Source organism: Pistacia vera, unplaced genomic scaffold (assembly GCF_008641045.1).
Source record: "Pistacia vera cultivar Batoury unplaced genomic scaffold, PisVer_v2 Contig272, whole genome shotgun sequence".
In the NCBI taxonomy this organism is placed as follows: domain Eukaryota; kingdom Viridiplantae; phylum Streptophyta; class Magnoliopsida; order Sapindales; family Anacardiaceae; genus Pistacia; species Pistacia vera.
Window position 1 is genome coordinate 1,614,420 of NW_022196082.1, and position 23,329 is coordinate 1,637,748.

The 23,329-nt window shown below is 35.8% G+C and overlaps 3 protein-coding genes across 4 annotated transcripts; 1 reads left to right on the forward strand and 2 right to left on the reverse strand.

Moving 5' to 3' along the window:
• The first annotated feature begins 780 nt into the window (after positions 1-780).
• LOC116133725 (magnesium-chelatase subunit ChlI, chloroplastic) lies at positions 781-2,994 on the forward strand. The gene is made up of 3 exons (XM_031419418.1): positions 781-1,005; positions 1,237-1,349; positions 1,696-2,994. Exons 1-3 carry the CDS (start codon positions 903-905, stop codon positions 2,749-2,751), a joined length of 1,272 nt encoding a protein of 423 aa, XP_031275278.1. The 5' UTR covers positions 781-902; the 3' UTR covers positions 2,752-2,994.
• A 370-nt stretch (positions 2,995-3,364) lies between these two features.
• On the reverse strand, positions 3,365-5,170 carry LOC116133710 (nudix hydrolase 15, mitochondrial-like). The gene is made up of 4 exons (XM_031419403.1): positions 4,770-5,170; positions 4,549-4,691; positions 3,781-3,900; positions 3,365-3,701 (listed from the first exon to the last, which is right to left on the reverse strand). Exons 1-4 carry the CDS (start codon positions 5,020-5,022, stop codon positions 3,501-3,503), a joined length of 717 nt encoding a protein of 238 aa, XP_031275263.1. The 5' UTR covers positions 5,023-5,170; the 3' UTR covers positions 3,365-3,500.
• Positions 5,171-5,801: 631 nt separating this feature from the next.
• LOC116133664 (nudix hydrolase 15, mitochondrial-like) lies at positions 5,802-9,641 on the reverse strand. Of its 2 annotated transcripts, XR_004128594.1 has the most exons (5): positions 9,221-9,641; positions 8,516-8,658; positions 6,723-6,842; positions 6,142-6,635; positions 5,802-6,073 (listed from the first exon to the last, which is right to left on the reverse strand). XR_004128594.1 is itself a non-coding variant. In XM_031419353.1 (4 exons), exons 1-4 carry the CDS (start codon positions 9,600-9,602, stop codon positions 6,393-6,395), a joined length of 888 nt encoding a protein of 295 aa, XP_031275213.1. In that variant the 5' UTR covers positions 9,603-9,641; the 3' UTR covers positions 5,802-6,392. The 2 variants fall into 2 exon arrangements, 1 of the variants encoding a protein (XP_031275213.1); XM_031419353.1 differs by having other exon boundaries at positions 5,802-6,635.
• Positions 9,642-23,329: the final 13,688 nt, after the last annotated feature.

Genomic DNA, 23,329 nt, shown 5'->3' on the forward strand with positions numbered 1-23,329 from the left:
TCTACGATCTGCTTCATTATACCAGACATACTAGATCACTTAAGCGATACACCAAATCACTTAAGCGATCCATCATATCCAGAACACATTTTCAGTCATCTCCACCTACAATCGGTGCTACCACCCCCAGCTATCCACAATGCAAGAAAATATTCAACAAATTTCACTCCTTTCAACTTGCATTACATCAAACATAAGTCAACAACTTAAACAGCTAAATCAAAATCATAACCCATACCCAATCCATCATTAAATCTTTGTAAATCGAAATATAAAATGGAAAGGGGAGATACACATACCTGGATGAAATGTCAAGAGAAGGTGGAGGAGGAGGATCTGTGGCGGAGAAGATGTTAATGATGGGAGGAAGAAGAAGAAGAAGATGTTATGTTTGGGTTTGTTTACAAGAATTTCAGGTTTTTGAGGACATATTATAATTTTTAAAAGATTACACAAACTTTATTAATCCTAATTAAGCCATAATTAGTGTTTAATTATTATTAGTTTGTCTTAATAAAAAATAAAACCATTTAGTAAAGACTAAAAAACTAAATGGCCTTTTACTTAAATTCAAGGTAATATGGCCTTTTAATCATTTGCCCCAAATACGAGGCAGTTAAATTCCTAAGAGATTATTACTAAAAAAAAATCAAACAACAGCATCCTCAATTGCCCTTTTCTTTCAGAACAAGAGAAATTTTTATTTAGGGGTAAAGTTAAAATGCGACGAAAGGGACGGCCAAAAATACAGAAGTATATAGGTGATATGACTGAAATCTATCCTCTTATCCGGAACCCAACAAACCAATCAGAAGCCATGTCAAGCTGTGATAACCTCTAAACACACACCCCCACCCCCACCACCACCACCACCACCACCAAAACACCACTTGAACATTCACATGGCGTCGACACTCGGAACTTCTTCTACTGCTATCTTGGCTTCTCGCTCTCTCTCTTATCCAACCTCTAAGCCTACCTTCTCCTCTTTCTCCTTAGCCTCCGGTACATTTCTCAATCTTTTACTTTTTACTCTTCAGAATCTGAATTTAAGTTCACATTCTGTTAAGGTTGACCCAGTGTATGTTTATTGTTTAAATGTGCGCAAGTTTCTTTTTTTATTTTTTTGGTTTTTTTTTATTTTTTTTATTTTGTTTGTGTAATTAATTAGTGGGTTTTTTGAAGTTTTCGGTAGGGTGTTAAAGTGTTTGATCTTTTTACTGTTGTTTCTTGCAGGGCTGAATTATGGGAGGAGGTTTTGTGGAGGAATTGGGATTAATGAAGGTAAGAAGGGGAGGTCTCAGTTTGCTGTCACCAATGTTGCTACCGAAATCAACTCTGTTGAACAGGTACTGGTTTGCTTTCTCTTAATATTTCTAGTTGTTATATTTTGAGATCAAACTTTAGTTGGCTGTGAAAATGTGCTTTATACTTGGTTAAAGTATTTATTGTACCCTCAAGAATTTTGTAGCTTTGAAGAAGATTGAAGAAAATTCAGTGCAGTCAAAATGTTTTGAAAGCATTATTTGCTCTATTAATTATTGAAATTGAAATATTTAACAAAAGGGAAATGAAATTAGGGAAATTATATCCACGGTAAAGTATTGCTTTTGGGAGAATGCAGATGGCAAAATTATTAAGAATAGCTTTTGGAAATTGTGTGAACGGAGTTTTTGAAGTTCATGGTGTTTTCAGGCCCAGAAGCGTGCAGCTGCTATGGAGAGCCAGAGGCCGGTGTATCCCTTTACCGCAATAGTAGGACAAGAAGAGATGAAATTATGCCTCATATTAAATGTGATCGATCCCAAGATTGGTGGTGTGATGATTATGGGTGATAGAGGAACTGGAAAATCGACCACTGTTAGGTCATTGGTAGATTTACTTCCTGAAATCAAAGTAGTTTCTGGTGATCCATATAACTCAGACCCAGAAGATCCAGAGTCCATGGGGAATGAAGTCAGAGAGAGTGTTATGAAAGGGAAGGAGCTCTCTATTGTAATGACGAAAATCAACATGGTTGATTTGCCATTGGGTGCTACAGAAGATAGGGTCTGTGGGACAATTGACATTGAAAAAGCCCTAACTGAGGGTGTCAAGGCATTTGAGCCTGGCCTTCTTGCTAAAGCAAACAGAGGAATTCTTTATGTTGATGAAGTTAACCTTCTGGATGACCATCTAGTGGATGTTCTTTTGGATTCTGCTGCTTCAGGATGGAACACAGTTGAGAGAGAGGGTATATCTATATCACATCCTGCAAGGTTTATTCTCATTGGTTCTGGAAATCCTGAAGAGGGGGAGCTTAGGCCACAGCTGCTTGATCGGTTTGGAATGCATGCCCAAGTGGGGACTGTAAGGGAGGCTGAGCTCAGGGTAAAGATTGTGGAGGAGAGAGCTCGGTTTGATAGAAACCCAAAGGAATTCCGCGATTCTTACATAGCGGAGCAAGAGAAGCTCCAGCAACAAATTGCCTCAGCTAGGAGTACTCTTTCTTCTGTTCAGATTGATCATGAGCTAAAGGTGAAAATCTCCAAGGTTTGTGCAGAGTTGAACGTTGATGGATTGAGAGGAGACATTGTGACTAACAGAGCAGCAAAAGCTCTTGCGTCTCTCAAGGGAAGGGACAATGTTACTCCTGAGGATATTGCTACTGTCATCCCCAACTGTTTGAGGCATCGCCTTCGCAAGGATCCATTGGAGTCAATTGACTCTGGTTTACTAGTCATTGAGAAATTCTACGAGGTTTTTAGCTGAGGACGGAGGTTTTTAGAATTCCCTTTGCTTCTGTTATCATTTTTACGGAGATCTTTCTGCTAATAGTATTTTTGTCAATTTTCTCCAATTTTTCATGATATGATCACAATTGAACTTTGGAAGTATAGTTGAAAATATTGGTGTGATCATTAAAGTTGATATGACTACATATACGGTCTGTGAAATTGTAATGAATTGGAGGGAGAATTGTTATTAATGCAAATTATGCTCTTTGCACTTTTATTTGTGGAGTAACATTTTCACTTGAGAAGCTTTATAACCCTGGTCAGTTGCATTTTGTTGCAGAGAAAGGGTGCTTCCTTGCTGTCTGATGTTATTTTTTAATAAATCCTGCCATCAGCCATCTACGATGGCAGTTTTTGTTATCAATTCCATGTTTTATTTTAATATTTTATATTTTAACAATATAAAGTTTAGTATTCATCAAGTCTGTCTACCTTCAAACATTTTGTAGTTGATCAAACAAATGATGCCTTGAGCAGATGCTTTATGGATTACTATACTGTGAAACCCGTAATCTGCATTGTTTCTATTCATTCTGTTAGTTTCTGGACATAAATATCTCATCTATGATCTTAAAGCAACATTTCAATAAACTATCAATAGGAAGATAAATTATAAATGATATGGCAGGGAATGTATATATTCTTGCCATGTTCTGTTTCTACAATTCATTAGACAATGCAACCGTCAATTAAGAAGAAATGCTATAATTCTACAACTTATTATCACAAACTTCTACTCCAGAATTTAGGCCTCCTCTCAGAAAATGCAGGCAAGCGTTGGTACACAACTGATGCAACTTTGATCAAGATTCCAGCGGTTAAAGCCCATATCATGTACTCCTTGCCCTCTGCTTCATAGTCAAAGAAATGGAGTAAATACTTGTCTCCCATCCATTCTTTCTCTACTTCTCTCCGGTTCTCATCCTATGTCACAATCACGAGAAATAAGCCCCTAAAGAGAAGATTATGAGATGCTCAAGTGTAAAATGGAACAGTGTATAACCTTGAGAAACATTTCTAAGGGAGCATCAAACATTGCTTCTACTTCATCTGTACTTAGAACCGGAATGAAAGCTTTCCTTTCAGAAAGTATACCAATGACAGGAACTACTGTCATTCCAATCTGCACATAAGACCACTTCTAAATTAAAACTTAAGTTACAAATAGTCGCGAAAAGTATATATTTGCAGATGAATTGTGACCTTTCAGGTTCATAGAATGGTTCAAAGATACTTAAGTACTCCCAAGGAAGCTTTTAAAGCTTTAGAACTGACAACAAACTTAATTGCTAGAATCCATATTCACATCAGATATGATATATTGATTTACAATGATAAAGTGCAAGAAGTGGCTAAAGTTTGTAAGATTCATCCTTCGGTTAATAAACACTAGAAAATATATGATGATTGGTTACTTGTATGTTAGAAAAAAATTGAACCGTCAATGTTGATTAACCGAAGAATGAATCATAATTCTCAACGAGGCATTATATGTTGCCAGTTTTGTATCAAATCTACGACATACTCGCATCATATCATAAATTTGACTTGCAGTAAGAACAAATGGTAGTATAGATCTTGAAAAGCTAGACTCATGTTTTTCATCAAGAATTGCTCATACTTATCTCCCAATTACGACAGGTGACTCCAAACTCTGAACTCAATTCGTTGGAAGACATAAAAAATTGAGCAGTGCACCTGAAATTATGTAAAAGGGCCAAAAAATTTCAGAATTAGGAAGAAAAAACACATGCTCCTAAACAGAATATACCTTCGTAACAAAGGGATGAAGAACTGTAACAACATTAACAAGAGAAGGGTCCAAACCGATCTCCTCCTTAGCCTCTCTCAACGCTGTTTCTACGTCATCAGCATCGGTTTCCTCTCTTTTCCCACCGGGCAGTGCCACGTCACCTGAAACAAAACCCACCCATTTGGTCTTTCCATTAACTTTCAATTAAAGATAAAAAAAGATAAGTTTAGTTTTAGTACCAGAGTGAGAAGAAAGAGTTGAGAAGCGTTTGGTGAGGATTACACGAAGATCGCCATCGTTTCCTTCAAATATGCAGATAAGAACTGCTGCTCTCTTGGTTGAAGATACTGCATTTAAATTTGAGTCTTGAGAAGTCGTTTCTCCTTCACTCCTTGGGATCTCATTCTCATCTGGTTTTTCCTCGTAGACACGAAGCTGTTGGGCTAAGGTTTCAAGTCTTCCAGATCTGTCTCCGGCGTTGTTGGAATCCATGAGCTTCGTGTCACGGCAATTCAAACACTCGAGCCGCCGCTACTTACCGCATATTATATTATTGGAAATTGGAATGAAGTTTTTTATTTTTACTTAACTGGGTTTAGTTATTGAAATTGTCATATATACATACTATGGGGGGAAAATTGTATCCAATTATCTATTACACTATCACAAATGTAAGGATTTATGCATTTAATAGGATTTGTTTGTTGAGTAAACGATTTTTTTTAACCCAAATAATGGTTTAAAGAAACTTTTCCACCGTGCTTTGACCAACCTGATCAATGCCAACAATTGAACTATTAAGGTTTACATAATTGCTCTTTTCAAATCAAATTCTAATAAATCTCAACTACCAAAATTTAACATTCTATTATCAAAAGATTATCAATCTCTTTTCTTTAAAAGTCTCAACAATCTGGACTATCAGAAAATTTAGATAATAAAATAATATTTTAAAAATCTTTAAAAAAAAAAAAACCATTGGTTGGAAAAAACCGTTAAGTCTTGTTTGTTTGTTGGTTCGTAAAAAAGATCGTCACATTGAAAATTCTTGGGCCTGGTGCCGCCGTAGATAGCCGAAATATAAAACGATTAGTGTTGGAATCATTCAGGTTCCTGAATGGATTAGATATGAATGTTCAAATGCACGTGTCATTATATATTAGTAGGGAAAATGAAGTTGGACTCTCAACCTGATATTTATCAAGGTTTAAATAAAGATCAAAGTGAAACAAGTGAGAACAAGGAAATCTGGAACAGCAACACAATTTCCATACCCATTGGCCAAGAGGGGACTTCCTCGTGTTAATAATAATATCAAGCAGGGTTTAACCATCATTAGCCCATATCAATTGGCAAAAAATTACAGAGAAACATCCACTTCCTATAACAAAAACGTAAACTTCAGCTTCTCACAGTTCTCTAGTCCAATGCCTCCTTTGATCAAATACAGAAGCTCGAACCCAATGAGAAGCAGCTCTTCCAGTACCAACATTCATGTTGTTAACAAGGAACTGTGCAAGGTCTTTGCACCAAGATGCAGGTCCTGTTAAGAGTAACTTACAAATGAGATTCACATGAAACAAGTAGTTTTGAAGTCGTTCAAGAACTAACCTGAGGAAGGTGAAAGCAATAGCTCCAACAATTATGTTGTAACAACTATTTAGTGAAGAAATCCTCCAATTGCCTTCTAAAGTCCGGATATATTTGGCCGCCTCAGATTAGGGGCATCTGAGAATGAAATATGCATATAGTGGTTACTTGTTTTGATACATGAATCAGATTGTCCTTTAAAAGTTATACTAGTTCAACAAGTGAGGGCCGTGATGCATTTATTGCAGAATTTTATCTCGAGTACACCCAAGCTATTTCGTCTCAGAATTCGTTTCCATAGAGGTGTCTTTGTCTATTACTCTAGGAAACTTGAACTTGGGGTTCTGCTCTAGAAAAGCTGCTGGCTTCTGGAATACCACTGAAGCGGCCCTAATCAAAATGGCGGCAGTTAAACCCCATATCAAGTACTTCTTGCTCTCAAATTCATAATCAAAAAGGTGAATAAGATACTTGTCTCCCAGCCATTCCCTCTCCTCATCCCTTCGGTTTTCATCCTGAAGCAACATTTCTTATATAATTCCTTAAAAAATAATAGTAATATAAACAAAGGAACTGAAAGTAGATAATGTTGAGAGAAAAACCTTAATAAACATTTCCAAGGGAGCATCAAATACTTCTTCTACTTCAGCAGGATTTGGAATAGGCTTGAAGGCTTTCTTATCCCGAAGTATGCCAATAACAGGTATAACTCTGAGGAGGTGCTGCACAGAAAAATGATGATTACTAAACCCCGATAGTAAAGCCAAATACAGCTCAAGTTTCAAATATGCTAAATTAAAAAGTTTTCTACACTCTATACCATTAACCACATGCTAAATTAAATAGTTGTTCATTCATGAAATGTTGTAGCCATTTTAATATCTCTGATATTCTGCAGAATCATTCAGATTAATGCAATGGTTTCCCAAGGAATTTTATTCAGAAAAATTGACCCAACTATATCTTTTGCATATCAAACTGACAATCATTGCTTGTGACAAGTGAATAAATATTGTGGTGACCCGCACATATATATCAAGTCATTCATTAACAAGATGTGTGCATCATCTCATAGTGTGGTGCAAAAATTCTTCCACAATAGCCTGAATGTCATTAGGTTTCGTTTAACTCTCAGTACCCATTGTAAATTTAATAATCCAATCTTTTATTCACAATATATATATCTTGATGAAGAGAGTTAAAAACGAATAGATGTGAAATGTATGCAAGCAAGGAAGTCCCTATACATGGATTTGTCATGATAACAATAGAGTTGAACTGGCCAAAAAAAAAAAAAAAAAAAAAAATTCCAACAAATTGCAACACCAGAGAACTTGAGATGTAAATGCATGCATGTGCAACCAAATGCACAGAATAAAAACAGCAAACTTTTCATTTTTACATACCAGTAACTACAGTACCAAGCAAAATTCAGGAGAATTTAAGTATGTAAATTAAGATTACAAAGTAGACAAATTTTAAATTTTAGAATGAAGTCATGAATATAAGAGACCTAATGATTCAATTATTAAAGAATTCGAGGCAGGCAGAGGAAGTAATTGAGCAATTTAAAATTTGGGAAGTAAGCTGAGCTGTGTCTGTGGGTTTGTAATCAAAATACTCAATTTTGAAAGCTTTTAGCAACATATACAGCTCTATAGAACACCATATTCTTCCAAGATCCCATCTTTTATTCTCATATATATAAACTGAGACCCCACATCCACGACAACACTTCAAACCATACATCATAAGTATTATATAGAACTCTTAGAAAAGTTCACACATTACACTATTTTCAAGGTGCACACATTCAAGATATAGATGCCCAAACCTGCAATTTTTGATACCATTTCTACTATGATGAAAATTTAGGGAAAACAGAAAAACAGGAGAAAATACAATTCTGTTTTCGACTCACAGCACCAATCTCAGATTATTTAGGTAGATAATACTAATTCAAAAAGATTTTACAAGGAATTGGAAGGAAAAATAATTCTGAAAAAGAAGTGTACTCTGCTGCAGCCTCCTCTATTTACAGTGTGTCACTTCCATCTAATTTATTAAACACAGAAAATACAACACCCCTTTTCCACTCATCAAACCTTCAACTAGAGAAGTTGAAATTGCAGTCAAGAAGAAAAAACAACAAGAGGATTTACCAAGTTTATAGTCCAGTTCACATCAATTGCAGTCACCATAGCAAGACACCCATAATTCCATAAAATAATAACTACTTATAGGTCAATTTCCAGAATCACATAATTCAACTGAACCCAGGTTAGCACTCATTCAAATGACAAATAATTCAAAATCAAGAGATAAACTATCATGAGATTCTTTCAGGAAAACTACTGAAAAATGTAATGAGCATAGAATAAAAATTCTTCCATACCTTGGACAAGAATGGTTCAAGAAATGTGACAACATCCACAAGTGAAGGATCCAACCCAATCTCCTCCTCAGCTTCCCTTGTGGCAGTCTCCGCATCACCTTTATCAGCCTCCTCGGCTTTCCCACCAGGCAATGATACTTCCCCTGAAGCCAAACACATCAACTGAGTCAAATAGCCGATCTCCAAAACTCTCATTCCATGATTGTCATCAGTCAATAAATCTCCAATTGTTTGCCAAAAGACAAAGGGAAAAAAAATGAAATTGCAATCTCAAATATAAGCTGATACCAAATGCAATTAATAAAAGCAAAAACTTAAGTCCACTCAATTGAGCCCCTTTAACTCAGTAGAGGTGAAGCTTTCACTCAAAATTTTCTACTTTTCCAACTGGGCCATATACGAGCATAGTACTCAAGTAAATCCAATTTACCACTCCCCTCCTTTAATCAACATAGAACACTCAAAATTTAAGTTCTTTCCATCCTACAAAGCCATCAAAGCCACTGATCAAAAGTTCTATTTTCCTTCTAAATTCCATAATTTTCCAGGAAAACAAACAAAACCCCGGCATTCAACTAAGCCTTACACAACTAATCAATGAAGGTAAATCATCCATCATTTCAAAAGCACCGAGAAAGAAAATTCCAGAAAACAAACCTTTCCTCAATTGTCTCATCAAACAATATGGTGTTCAAAATTACTAACCAGAGTGAGTAGACAATCTTGAAGACCTCTTTGTAAGTATGACCCTCAAATCACCAGCATCTCCTTCAAAGAGACAGATCAAAACAGCAGCTTTTTTGGGTCTAAACCATTGAGGGTCCCTCACAACTGGAGTAACAGATTCTTCAAACCCCAGTTGAGAGACAACCTTGCCAGTGGTTTCCTGGATTTGTTGTTCCTCCAATTCATCTAAACAAGAAGGCGGTGGCTTGTAATGACGTAACTGTTGGGCTAATATAAGGAGTCTATGCATTTGTGAGGAGGCTTTTGCTGCTGTTGATGTTGAAGATGATGATGAATCCATGAGCCTGGTCAATGTAGTTGGTGATACCGTTAATGGGAGTTTTCTTAGAAGTGAGATCATGAGACGATCAAAGCTGGATGGACCGGAAAGTCTTATTAATGGCTCACAGTTTGATGCAATAAATAACAATTTAATTATAAATAATTAAGCTTTTCCCCTTTTAGAGTGGCGCTACCGCTATATAGCCCAATTTATTATTTGAAATTTAACAGTAATTCAAATTTTAATTAATTTAGTTTAGACCCCATCTACTTTAATAACTAAATCGGTGGATTTACACCTACCACAGTTTACTGTAAAGACAAATTGGTATCTAAAAAGTTTTGAAACGACAAATAAACATATTTTGTCAGAGTTTGTTAATAAAGCTTCGTTTGAAAAATGATAGGATGGTAATTTTCTATATGACTAGAAAATCTAACACTACATGAATACCTCTACCAAATTATCCACCATCTACACCTCCATCAAAACCTCCACCATGGCCAGAACCACAGTGGCCTGGAAAAAAATAATTTACCTACTACATAATCACCTTCCAACTTAAAAATTTTCAAATCATTCTTCTCAACTCAAACTCTCAATTGCTCAACTCATATTAAAATACAAATTTGGATTTTTTTTTTTTTTTTTTTAGTAATCCAATAATTTTATAGAAAATAATAAAAAAATACAGCCTAAAGGAGGGGATTCCCCTCCAAGCAAAACGCCTTGGGGCAGGCCAAGGCAGCAACAGAACAAGAAGCAAAAAGGAAAGATCCTTACAATCAAAGCTGAATAAGAAAGAAACCTTAAACGGACACAAACAGAAACAAAGAAAAAGGTAGCATGCCCAAGAGGACCTAATGCACCGAATCTGCAACAAGCACCTGGCAAAACGCCACAGTCCAACTATCCCCATTTATGCCACCTGCAATCATCATAATACGCAGTGGTTCTCCTCCAAAAACGCAACACGAACTGCAAGCAAAAGAATCAACCATATTCTTCACCATTCTGCCTAACCAAACAAAGCAAAAGCAAAACATAGGCATTCCCGTGAAAAGCTTTCACAACAGACAAGCACATAATTTGGTTCATTTAAGGATTTACTTCACATTTAAACAATAGAAGGGAGAGGGAAGGAGGAAATGGTGGAAAGGAGGAGCTCGAGGCATGGGTGGAGGAGGAAATGGTGGTGGGTTTGGTGGAGGTGTAGGTGGTACGATTACGGCCTAATTGCATGCCGTTAGATGCGATTTATGTTAGTAATTGATCTCCTGTACGCAGCAGATTACAATTGCACCAAGATCCGAGTATTGATTACAATATTTTCATGTTAAAACAAGTTTTTGTATAAAATATTATTAATTCATTCAAGGATTAGAACAATTACGTATGTTTGGAGGCTCTTTCAAATGTCTCTAATTTGATTTCGCTTCCAATTCAATATAGAATCGCATGAACGTTGATCCACACAAAGACAATCTAAAAAATCGATAATTGTTTTGCTAGAACAATTTGTAGGCTTCAAGAATCAAAGAAAAATTCTTTGATTCACTCTACCAAAACGTGAGAGTGAGAGTGACGGTGGCTAGGTTTTTTTAATTTATTGAATAATGTGTTACTTGTTTTAATTTTAAGTTGCACTTATATAGTGCAATTTAATTAAAACTCTATTCCACTAAGGAATAGCTATGGGCTCCAACCTTAATCCACCCTCGTAACCAAATACCCTTTAATTGATATTTTAAATATAATTAATTATTATTATTAAAATCAATATAATTATAATAATAATAATAATAATAATAATAATAATAATAATAATTCATTTAAATATATGTGCACATATATTTAAATATAATCTTATTAATTTTAATTTTAATATTAAAATTGAATACAGGCAACAATCTCAGTAAATTTAATTGCAATGTGATATTACCAAAATACCCATTCGTCCTAAAAGACGAAAATACCCCTTTAACAAACTGATTCTTAAATTATCTTCTAAGTGTGTGACCTATAGACTCTTTATCATATCGACAGTGAGTAGTATCGTGATTAACACCAATTAATCGTCTCACAACACAAAGACCAAAATTGGCCCCTAGTAAGGCATCATGCTACCCAATATATTCGGATTCAGCAAAATAGCTACCTATCAACGATATGATTACTATGCAATCAAATCCTTTCATCATATGTTATCTCAACGAGGCTGAGATACAGAAATAGTGTCGATCTCAATTATTCTCGATATCTTTGTATTCAGTTACCGGACTAATGACTAGAATAATAAATTGGATTGAGCAACAACTTAATCTCACTATGGCCACAAATTTGATGTCATTGCCATTTACTAAATTGCGTAGTGAGATAACTTCTCCGTACCCGAGAGTGATGAATCCTTTGTCGATCCATCATAGTCTTGATGCACTTCTCGATGTAGCCAATCACTACCGTATTGATAGCTCTGAATAGAACTACATTGGACTAGTGTCAAACTACACCAATAGATGCACAAGGTGCTCCGGTGATCTCAAGTCTAAGGATCACATGCACCACCATTTGTTAAAGGACTTATTCCATAGACACTCGGGTTATCATCTATATGGAATCATCTAGTGGGTCTGTCTAGTGAACTTGCCTCCAACAAGCACCCATGCGTTGCATCAGGTTGTCGGCAAACAACCTTGACAAGTGCGATCAGTCACCGTCTTTTGACAAGGTCGTTCAATACTATAATAACTTTATCGTATTATTTGTGTCTTTGGTTAGAATAATACTGGGATCCTATTCCTCCTCTCAAACACTCCATTGTGTTAGGGTGTATATGGAGGGGTGAGTTGTGATACTATCTCGCATTCCTTTAGGTATTCAAAAAACCCTGAGCTCAAGTATTCACCTCCTCGATCTGATTGAAGAGCTTTTAATACTTTTGCCTAACATATTTTGTACTTCATTCCTAAATTCTTTGAATTTATCAAAGGCTTCAAATTTATGTCTCATAAGGTAGACATAACCATATATACTGAAATCATCAGTAAATGTGATGAAGTATGAATATCCACCTCTGGCTTCAACTGTAAGTGGACAGTATACATCACTACCCTCACAACTGGAGTAACAGATTCTTCAAACCCCAGTTGAGAGACAACCTTGCCAGTGGTTTCCTGGATTTGTTGTTCCTCCAATTCATCTAAACAAGAAGGCGGTGGCTTGTAATGACGTAACTGTTGGGCTAATATAAGGAGTCTATGCATTTGTGAGGAGGCTTTTGCTGCTGTTGATGTTGAAGATGATGATGAATCCATGAGCCTGGTCAATGTAGTTGGTGATACCGTTAATGGGAGTTTTCTTAGAAGTGAGATCATGAGACGATCAAAGCTGGATGGACCGGAAAGTCTTATTAATGGCGCACAGTTTGATGCAATAAATAACAATTTAATTATAAATAATTAAGCTTTTCCCCTTTTAGAGTGGCGCTACCGCTATATAGCCCAATTTATTATTTGAAATTTAACAGTAATTCAAATTTTAATTAATTTAGTTTAGACCCCATCTACTTTAATAACTAAATCGGTGGATTTACACCTACCACAGTTTACTGTAAAGACAAATTGGTATCTAAAAAGTTTTGAAACGACAAATAAACATATTTTGTCAGAGTTTGTTAATAAAGCTTCGTTTGAAAAATGATAGGATGGTAATTTTCTATATGACTAGAAAATCTAACACTACATGAATACCTCTACCAAATTATCCACCATCTACACCTCCATCAAAACCTCCACCATGGCCAGAACCACAGTGGCCTGGAAAAAAATAATTTACCTACTACATAATCACCTTCCAACTTAAAAATTTTCAAATCATTCTTCTCAACTCAAACTCTCAATTGCTCAACTCATATTAAAATACAAATTTGGATTTTTTTTTTTTTTTTTTTAGTAATCCAATAATTTTATAGAAAATAATAAAAAAATACAGCCTAAAGGAGGGGATTCCCCTCCAAGCAAAACGCCTTGGGGCAGGCCAAGGCAGCAACAGAACAAGAAGCAAAAAGGAAAGATCCTTACAATCAAAGCTGAATAAGAAAGAAACCTTAAACGGACACAAACAGAAACAAAGAAAAAGGTAGCATGCCCAAGAGGACCTAATGCACCGAATCTGCAACAAGCACCTGGCAAAACGCCACAGTCCAACTATCCCCATTTATGCCACCTGCAATCATCATAATACGCAGTGGTTCTCCTCCAAAAACGCAACACGAACTGCAAGCAAAAGAATCAACCATATTCTTCACCATTCTGCCTAACCAAACAAAGCAAAAGCAAAACATAGGCATTCCCGTGAAAAGCTTTCACAACAGACAAGCACATAATTTGGTTCATTTAAGGATTTACTTCACATTTAAACAATAGAAGGGAGAGGGAAGGAGGAAATGGTGGAAAGGAGGAGCTCGAGGCATGGGTGGAGGAGGAAATGGTGGTGGGTTTGGTGGAGGTGTAGGTGGTACGATTACGGCCTAATTGCATGCCGTTAGATGCGATTTATGTTAGTAATTGATCTCCTGTACGCAGCAGATTACAATTGCACCAAGATCCGAGTATTGATTACAATATTTTCATGTTAAAACAAGTTTTTGTATAAAATATTATTAATTCATTCAAGGATTAGAACAATTACGTATGTTTGGAGGCTCTTTCAAATGTCTCTAATTTGATTTCGCTTCCAATTCAATATAGAATCGCATGAACGTTGATCCACACAAAGACAATCTAAAAAATCGATAATTGTTTTGCTAGAACAATTTGTAGGCTTCAAGAATCAAAGAAAAATTCTTTGATTCACTCTACCAAAACGTGAGAGTGAGAGTGACGGTGGCTAGGTTTTTTTAATTTATTGAATAATGTGTTACTTGTTTTAATTTTAAGTTGCACTTATATAGTGCAATTTAATTAAAACTCTATTCCACTAAGGAATAGCTATGGGCTCCAACCTTAATCCACCCTCGTAACCAAATACCCTTTAATTGATATTTTAAATATAATTAATTATTATTATTAAAATCAATATAATTATAATAATAATAATAATAATAATAATAATAATAATAATAATTCATTTAAATATATGTGCACATATATTTAAATATAATCTTATTAATTTTAATTTTAATATTAAAATTGAATACAGGCAACAATCTCAGTAAATTTAATTGCAATGTGATATTACCAAAATACCCATTCGTCCTAAAAGACGAAAATACCCCTTTAACAAACTGATTCTTAAATTATCTTCTAAGTGTGTGACCTATAGACTCTTTATCATATCGACAGTGAGTAGTATCGTGATTAACACCAATTAATCGTCTCACAACACAAAGACCAAAATTGGCCCCTAGTAAGGCATCATGCTACCCAATATATTCGGATTCAGCAAAATAGCTACCTATCAACGATATGATTACTATGCAATCAAATCCTTTCATCATATGTTATCTCAACGAGGCTGAGATACAGAAATAGTGTCGATCTCAATTATTCTCGATATCTTTGTATTCAGTTACCGGACTAATGACTAGAATAATAAATTGGATTGAGCAACAACTTAATCTCACTATGGCCACAAATTTGATGTCATTGCCATTTACTAAATTGCGTAGTGAGATAACTTCTCCGTACCCGAGAGTGATGAATCCTTTGTCGATCCATCATAGTCTTGATGCACTTCTCGATGTAGCCAATCACTACCGTATTGATAGCTCTGAATAGAACTACATTGGACTAGTGTCAAACTACACCAATGGATGCACAAGGTGCTCCGGTGATCTCAAGTCTAAGGATCACATGCACCACCATTTGTTAAAGGACTTATTCCATAGACACTCGGGTTATCATCTATATGGAATCATCTAGTGGGTCTGTCTAGTGAACTTGCCTCCAACAAGCACCCATGCGTTGCATCAGGTTGTCGGCAAACAACCTTGACAAGTGCGATCAGTCACCGTCTTTTGACAAGGTCGTTCAATACTATAATAACTTTATCGTATTATTTGTGTCTTTGGTTAGAATAATACTGGGATCCTATTCCTCCTCTCAAACACTCCATTGTGTTAGGGTGTATATGGAGGGGTGAGTTGTGATACTATCTCGCATTCCTTTAGGTATTCAAAAAACCCTGAGCTCAAGTATTCACCTCCTCGATCTGATTGAAGAGCTTTTAATACTTTTGCCTAACATATTTTGTACTTCATTCCTAAATTCTTTGAATTTATCAAAGGCTTCAAATTTATGTCTCATAAGGTAGACATAACCATATATACTGAAATCATCAGTAAATGTGATGAAGTATGAATATCCACCTCTGGCTTCAACTGTAAGTGGACAGTATACATCACTATGGATGATGTCTAATAGTTCAGTAGCCCTTTCATTTTGCTTGTGAAAGGCGATTTGGTCATCTTGCCTAAAAGGCATGACTCGCATACCTCAAATGACTGGAAGTCAAAAGGGTCCAAAACTCCATCCCTTTGAAGTTTTGCAATACGGGTCTAATTAACATGATCCAATCTACAATGCCAGAGGTGTGTTTGGTTTTGATAGCTTTCTTAGTTTCAACATTGAGAATATCTCTTTCAAATCAAGAACATATAATCCGTTATATAACCTTGCAATTCCAAATGGAATTCCATTCAAACTAAAGGACAAAAATCCATTAGAAATTTCAAAATGACATCCTATATTATCCAAAGCAGATACTGAAATAATGTTTCTAGAAATAACATGTACAAAATAACAATCTTTGAGTTCTAATAATAACCCTGTAGGCCAAGTCAAACAATAAGTCCCTATAGCTAATGCAACCACATATGCTCTATTTCCAACTCATAGGTCCACTTCTCCCTTGGCGAGCAATCTACTATAACTTAGTCCCTGCACATCAGTACAGATATGAGTACAATATCCTGTGTCAATGACCCAAGATGTTGAAGGAGAGAAGTTAATCTCAATCATGTACATACCTGAAGTCGAAGCGTCTGACTTCTTCTTGTTTGTTAGGAAAGCCTTATAGTGTTTCCTCCAGTGGCTAGGCTTGCCACAATAGAAGCAGACTACCTTCCCACCTTTCCCAACGCCACCCTCAGGTTTGAGAGCATCATGTCCTTTGGGCTTGGGCTTGGGCTTGGGATTGGCCTTGGCCTTTCCCTTGCCCTTACCCTTTCTTTTATTGGCAGCAACCAGAAAAACAGGCTTTGACTTTTTCATGTCCTGCTTCGCAATCCTAAGCATGTTCAAAAGTTCTGACAGGGATTTCACCATCATGTTCATATTGAAATCCATTATGAACGGTTAAAAGAAATCAGGTAATGATTGCAGAATTAAATTCACTTGTAAGTTTGCATCCACACCAAACCCCAAAGGCTCAAGCCTCTCTATGTACCCAATCATCTTGAGCACATGAGGACCAACTTGAGCTCCCTCAGTCATATGACTCCTAAACAATGCACTCGACACCTTATACCTCTCATGACGAGCATTTCCTTTGAAAAACTCTTTAAGGTGTAGAATCATGGCAGCAACATCCATATTCTCATGCTGTTTTTGCAGCTTAGGTGTCATTGATGCTAGCATAATGTAGAGGTGGGCAAGGGACCGGTCCCTTGTCGGCCCAGGCCTGGGCCTGGGATAGGTCCCAGGCCCATGAGCAAAACCAGGACCCGGACCCGGACCAGGCCTTAGGCCTGGTCGGGACTGGTCCCATAGGGCTTGGATAATTTTATTTTCCCCCCTCAATTTTTTTTTATATTTTGGGGCAAAACAAAATTTTATAGGGGGTTTTTAGTATTTTTTGGGGGTTGATTAGTAAGTTTCTAAAATTTTAATTAATTTTAAAAAATAATAATTAATAGTTAATTTTAATTTTTAACATAAATGTAATATTCACATTTCACACATTCACGCTTCACAAATAAACAATTAAATAATTTTTTTTATTAAATTATTCATCTTTAATTTCATCATCAACACTAGTCACATTATTCAAATCTGTATTCCTAAAGAGTTCGAGTAGTTCGGGATCTTCAAGGTGCTGTTGTAGTCTTCTTTCTACATGAGTCCAATCCCGTAAACACGTTATCACTTCAATCATCTCATCGGTTAAAGAACATCTTCTGTCTTCAACAATCTGACCACTCGTTGAAAATGTTGACTCGGATGCAATTGTAGAAACTGGCACAGATAAAATGTCACGTGCCATTTGGGATATAATGGGGAATCGACTTTCATGTTGGTTCCACCATTGAAGAATATCCATGTCAAGTTGCTCCTTCATCGTCATAAAGGTCAGGTCCACCTGTAGGTAGCGAGTCATCTCATTTGGTCTATGTATGTACGAGCTGGAGCTGGAGCTTCCGCCACGTTCCACATACGCCCACTTGCTCGATCCTTCAGGGAGGCCTGCATCAAGGTCCTGATCGCCTCTCCTAGACGTTCCACTTACACTTCCATTGTACCTGTTCTCATATAAAGAAAAAAGCATATCCAATTTGTGTTTAAAGTCAGTCAGATAAGACGTATAATCATGTCCTAAATAATGGCTTAACTCAGTAATTACACCGTTAACTACGGATAATTTAAACCTAGGATCTAGAAAAATGCCTAATCCATATAAGAATGGAATATCTAACCAATATCTCTTATATTTTTCTTCCATACTTGAAACAATTTCACTTAAAATGTTATCATATCTATATTGAGCAAAAGTTTTAGCAATTTGAACTAAAATATCTAACACTAAATTAGTAGTTGGATAATAAATACCACTTAATGTATTAGTAGCATCATAAAAAATTTTAAGAAATGAATAAAAAAGTTCACAAACCGCCCAATCATCATAGTTGACAACTTCCTCTGGATAGTTCTTCCGGTTGACGAAATCTGTAATTTGTTTCGCGGTTGGCAAAGCTTTTTCCAACATCAAGTAGGTAGAGTTCCAACGGATAGGCATGTCTGTACATAACTTCAAAGGTCGAACCGGTGGCTCCTCTTGCTTACAATATTTGACGTACTCCTGCCATCTTTTATTGCTACCGCCGACGATAAATCCGATAGCTCTACGCACCCTCTCAATCCTTGAATGTATAGTATCTAAACCTGCTTTAACTATCAAATTGATGATGTGACAAGCACATCTCTGGTGATAAAATTTGCCTTCACCAAGCGGATCCAATTTCTTTTCAAATAAAGATATTGTCGCGGTGTTAGCAGCTGCATTATCAAGCGTTAGCGCTACAACTCTATCAGTTAATAAATATTCTTGCAAAACTTCAAGAATCGTAAAATAAATAGTTTCAGCACTATGTTTTTCATATAATGGTTTAAAACCTATCAATTTTTGTTGTAAACCCCAATTATGATCTAAGAAATGTACTGTAACAGTTAAAAAATCGGTTTTTGATCTACAAGCCCATATGTCTGATGTAAGTGCAATAGATATATTCCTAAAATTTTGAAATTCGTTTTTAAGTTTATTATTTATTTTGTTAGAATGTCATTGATCGACATATTATTAAACATTCAACCTTAGCATGCATTCTAGGAAAAAATTAAGCGTGTCGGTATATTGCCCACTAAAACTGATTTCCTCGAGCCTAGAGAAATTAGTAGGTCAACCTAAGGTTTAAAAAAAAAAAAAAAAAACTTGGGTCTTCAAGTTATTCCTCGTCATTGCTCCTTCGTTTCTTAATCACGATCATTACAAAGATTTTACAAAATAAAATCCTATTTTAATTTACATTAATAAAATAGAAACCTCACGTTACATACGAGGGGAGTGAGATGAGAAAAAGAAACACATGGAGATATTAGAGAGAGGCAGGACACGCAGGTCCTATTTATTTAAAAGATTACAAACAAGCCCAAAATTAAAATTAAACATTAGGTCTAAGGGTCATGTACCGGGCACCATGCAATTATCAAACAAGAACATTGCATACATTCAAAACAATCAATTTTAAATTGGGTGGGTGAAATTATTAAATTATCATCTTAAATGTGTAGAATATTTATTGGCTTTAAAGGTTTTGAAAAACTGTAGTTCGATCTCTGTGCAAAAAACACAAACTGGTCCAGCAGCTATCTCACCGCGGCGAAGAAAATTCTTCACTGTAGCGAAGTTCAAATACCACATGGTCGCGCGGCAAACGTTTGTTTCTCCTCAGTGAGATTGAACCACCAGATAGCTCCAGAATTCCAGAATGCATCGTGTCGCGGTGAAGTTTTATTTCGTCCCGGCGAGATCTACTTTTTCACGTTTCGCCATGGCGAAGTGTTATTTCACTGCGGCCAGAAGCCACGATCCCATGGTTGCTGCGACGATGCTTTATTTTACTACGACGAGCGCTACAGATCTGTGAACGTACAGTTCACATTTTGCAATTTTTCGTGATTTCAAATCGAATCGAATGCTTTAGTATACGACCAAGATATCAACCAACCAAAAAATCATTCATCAACACATTGATTATCATTTGATCAATCAAATCATGCAATATATAGAATTTTACAAATTTTAAAAACAGTTTATACAATAACATATTATCAACCAAATCTCGTGTTATCAAACATCAAATAAAATACTATAATCATTTACCTGATGTTTTGATACCACTGTTAGTAATTGATCTCCTGTATGCAGTGGAAAAAAAAAATAAACTGGAAAAATCAATTATATTTGCACCAAGATCAGGGTATTGATTACAATATTTTCATGTTAAAACAATCTGTATAAAATATTATTAATCCATTCAAGGATTAGAACACTTACATACGTTTGGAGGCCTCTTCAAATGTCTTTGATTTGATTTCGCTTCCGATTCAATATAGAATCACATGAATGTCAATCCACACGAAGACAATCCGGAAAACCGACAATTGTTTTGCTATAACAATTTGTAGGCTTCAAGAATCAAGTAAAGAATCAAAGAAAAATTCTTTGATTCACTCTACCAAAACGTGAGAGAGAGAATGAGGGTGACTAGGGTTTTTTAATTTATTGAATAATGTGTTATTTGTTTTAATTTTAAGTTGCACTTATATAGTGCAATTTATTAAAACCCTATTCCACTAAGGAATAGCCATGAGCTACAAACCTAACCCTTTAATTGGTATTTTAAATTTAATTAATTATTATTATTAAAATCAATTAATATATATACGCACATATATTTAAATATAATCTTACTAATTTTAATTTCAATATTAAAATTGAATACATACAACAACCTCAGCAAATTTAATTGCACTGTGAGATTACTAAAATACTTTTTCGTTCTAAAAGACGAAAATACCCCTTTCACAAACTGATTCTTAAATTCTCTTCTAAGTGTGTGACTCGTAGGCTCCTTATCATATTGGCAGTGAGTAGTATTGCGATTAACACCAATTAATCGTCTCACTACACACAAACCAAGATTGGCCCCTAGCAAGGCATCATGGCCACCCGATAGATTCAGATTCAGCGAAATAGCTACCTATCAACAATATGGTTACCGTGCAATCAAATCCTTTCATCATACGTTATTTCATCGAGGCTGAGATACAGAAATAATGTCAATCTCAGTTTTTCTCGATATCTTTGTATTCAGTTACTGGACCAATGACCGGAATAATAAATTGGATTGAGCAACAACTCAATCCCACTGTGGCCACAGATTTGATGTCATTACCATTTACTGAATTGCATAGTGAGATAACTTTTTCCATACCTAGGAGTGATGAATCATTTGTTAATCCACCATAGTCTTGATACACTTCTCAATGTAGTCAATTACTATCGTATTGATAGCTTTGAATGGAACTACGTTAGACTAGTGTCAAACTACACTAATCGATGCAGAAGGAGCTCCGGTGATCTCAAGTCTAAGGATCACATGCACCACCATTCATTAGAGGATTTATTCCATAGACGTTGGGGTTACCATCCATATAGAATCCCTCTAATGGGCCTGTCCAGTGAACTTGCCTCCAGTAAGCATCCATGAGTTGCACCAGGTTGTCGGCAAGCAACCCTCAAAAGTAAGATCAGTCACTGTCTTTCAACAGAGTCGTTCAACACTATGATAGTCTTATCGTATTATTTGTGTCCTCGATCAAAATAATACTGGGGCTATGAACATTCATAGAATAGCTATCATATGTGATCATAAGGTTCTCACTATCAAGATTTGAAACACTTGATACCCTCGTCACGGTTCTACCATCCTAAGGACATATATCAATACACACAATTATGATTTACATGATATAGAAGAATATATCTTTTATTGATAAATAAGCATTATTAAAAAGAGTCAATTTTACAATAATTGATTGGTTCTAGGGAATCTACTCTAATAATTTGGTCGGGATCGCACTCACCCCAGGCAGAATCACCCCCAATCTGATACAATTCCGACTGGAATCGCACCGGTCGGTGTGATTTGGCCAAATGGGAAGATGAAGAAGATGAAGACGATAAGAGGGGGAGATGAAGAAGAAGAAGAAGAAGAAGAAGATGGGAGGAGGAGGAGGAGGGAGAGAGAAAAGAGAAAGGGAGAAGAAAGAAAAGAAAAATAAGAGAGAGAGAGGCGAAGAAGATGAAGTGATGAGAAAATGGAGTAAAAGACAATAAAGAAATAGAAAAAAAATGGAATTCTATAAAATATAAAAAGTCAAGATTATCCCTTAGAGATGAAAGAACATCAATAATGTCATATCAGTTAACGGTTTTTATTAACAGATTATGACGAAAGGTGGGAATTTATTGTTTCAAAACTTTTTAGATACCAATTAGTTTTTAAAGCAAACTCTGGGTAGATGTAAGTCGTTTCCCCCATAAATAAATACATCAAACCTCATTAAAATCTCCTCGCCAAACCAAACACAATTACAGTATATTCATTTATGACCAGTTTTCATCCCACACCAACTTTAAAATTTACAAATATTTTCATAAAAATCAATATATTAATGCCTAATTAATTATTATTATTTGATAATTTACAACTTAAATCCTAATGTTTCCCTATAATTATTAGTTAAAGGTTTACTAATTATATATATAAACATATTTGTAATTGATTTTTACAGATATACATTATTTCATTACATCATTCATGTGGTATTGCAAAGTTAATTGTGATTACATTATTGAACATGTGAATTTGGTGTATTAATTTGGGAGAACGACTTACACGTACCCAAGATTTGTCGTAACGACAAGTTGGTACCCAAAAGGTTTTGAAACGACAAATAGATACCTTCCGTCATATTCTGTTAGTGGTTTCTGTTTATTACTGTTTATTAATAGTGAAAAGACTAAAATGCCCTTGAAAGTTTGAATTTTAGTTTTTTATAAATTTAAAAATTTCTAAAAAACCCCCTAAGTTTACAAATTTAACTAAATACCCCAATGTATAAAATTTTGTAAAATAACAAAAACACCCCCGCCACCTGCAGTGCCAGATTCCGGCCACCACCGCCGGAATCTGGCCGGAAAGTTGCGTTACGACACAGACCTGTCGGATCTGTGTCGTAACGCGTCGATCTGGCCTTTTCCGGCCAGATCCGTGGCTGATCTGGCCGGAAAAGGCCAGATCTACGGCTAGATCTGGCCGNTAAATATTTTTAATGTTTTTGTTACGGCGACTCCGACCACCCTCCGGCAGTGGTGGCCGGCTGTCCGTATTTGAGGGTGGATTGGGGGTGTTTTTATTAACTTTTAATGTTTTATTATAAGGGGTGTTTTGTAAAAAAATAAAC

Excerpts from the sequence above, each read along its gene's own strand:
- LOC116133725 (XM_031419418.1), top strand. The coding sequence starts at position 903 with ATGGCGTCGACACTCGGAACTTCTTCTACTGCTATCTTGGCTTCTCGC. Across the intron at positions 1,006-1,236 it reads CTCTTTCTCCTTAGCCTCCG|GGCTGAATTATGGGAGGAGG; the intron begins GTACATTTCTCA and ends TGTTTCTTGCAG. Across the intron at positions 1,350-1,695 it reads AAATCAACTCTGTTGAACAG|GCCCAGAAGCGTGCAGCTGC; the intron begins GTACTGGTTTGC and ends TGGTGTTTTCAG.
- LOC116133710 (XM_031419403.1), bottom strand. The coding sequence starts at position 5,022 with ATGGATTCCAACAACGCCGGAGACAGATCTGGAAGACTTGAAACCTTA. Across the intron at positions 4,692-4,769 it reads AACTCTTTCTTCTCACTCTG|GTGACGTGGCACTGCCCGGT; the intron begins GTACTAAAACTA and ends GTTTTGTTTCAG. Across the intron at positions 3,901-4,548 it reads TTCATCCCTTTGTTACGAAG|ATTGGAATGACAGTAGTTCC; the intron begins GTATATTCTGTT and ends TCTTATGTGCAG.
- LOC116133664 (XM_031419353.1), bottom strand. The coding sequence starts at position 9,602 with ATGATCTCACTTCTAAGAAAACTCCCATTAACGGTATCACCAACTACA. Across the intron at positions 6,843-8,515 it reads TTGAACCATTCTTGTCCAAG|CACCTCCTCAGAGTTATACC; the intron begins GTATGGAAGAAT and ends TTTTCTGTGCAG. Across the intron at positions 6,636-6,722 it reads CCTTGGAAATGTTTATTAAG|GATGAAAACCGAAGGGATGA; the intron begins GTTTTTCTCTCA and ends ATGTTGCTTCAG.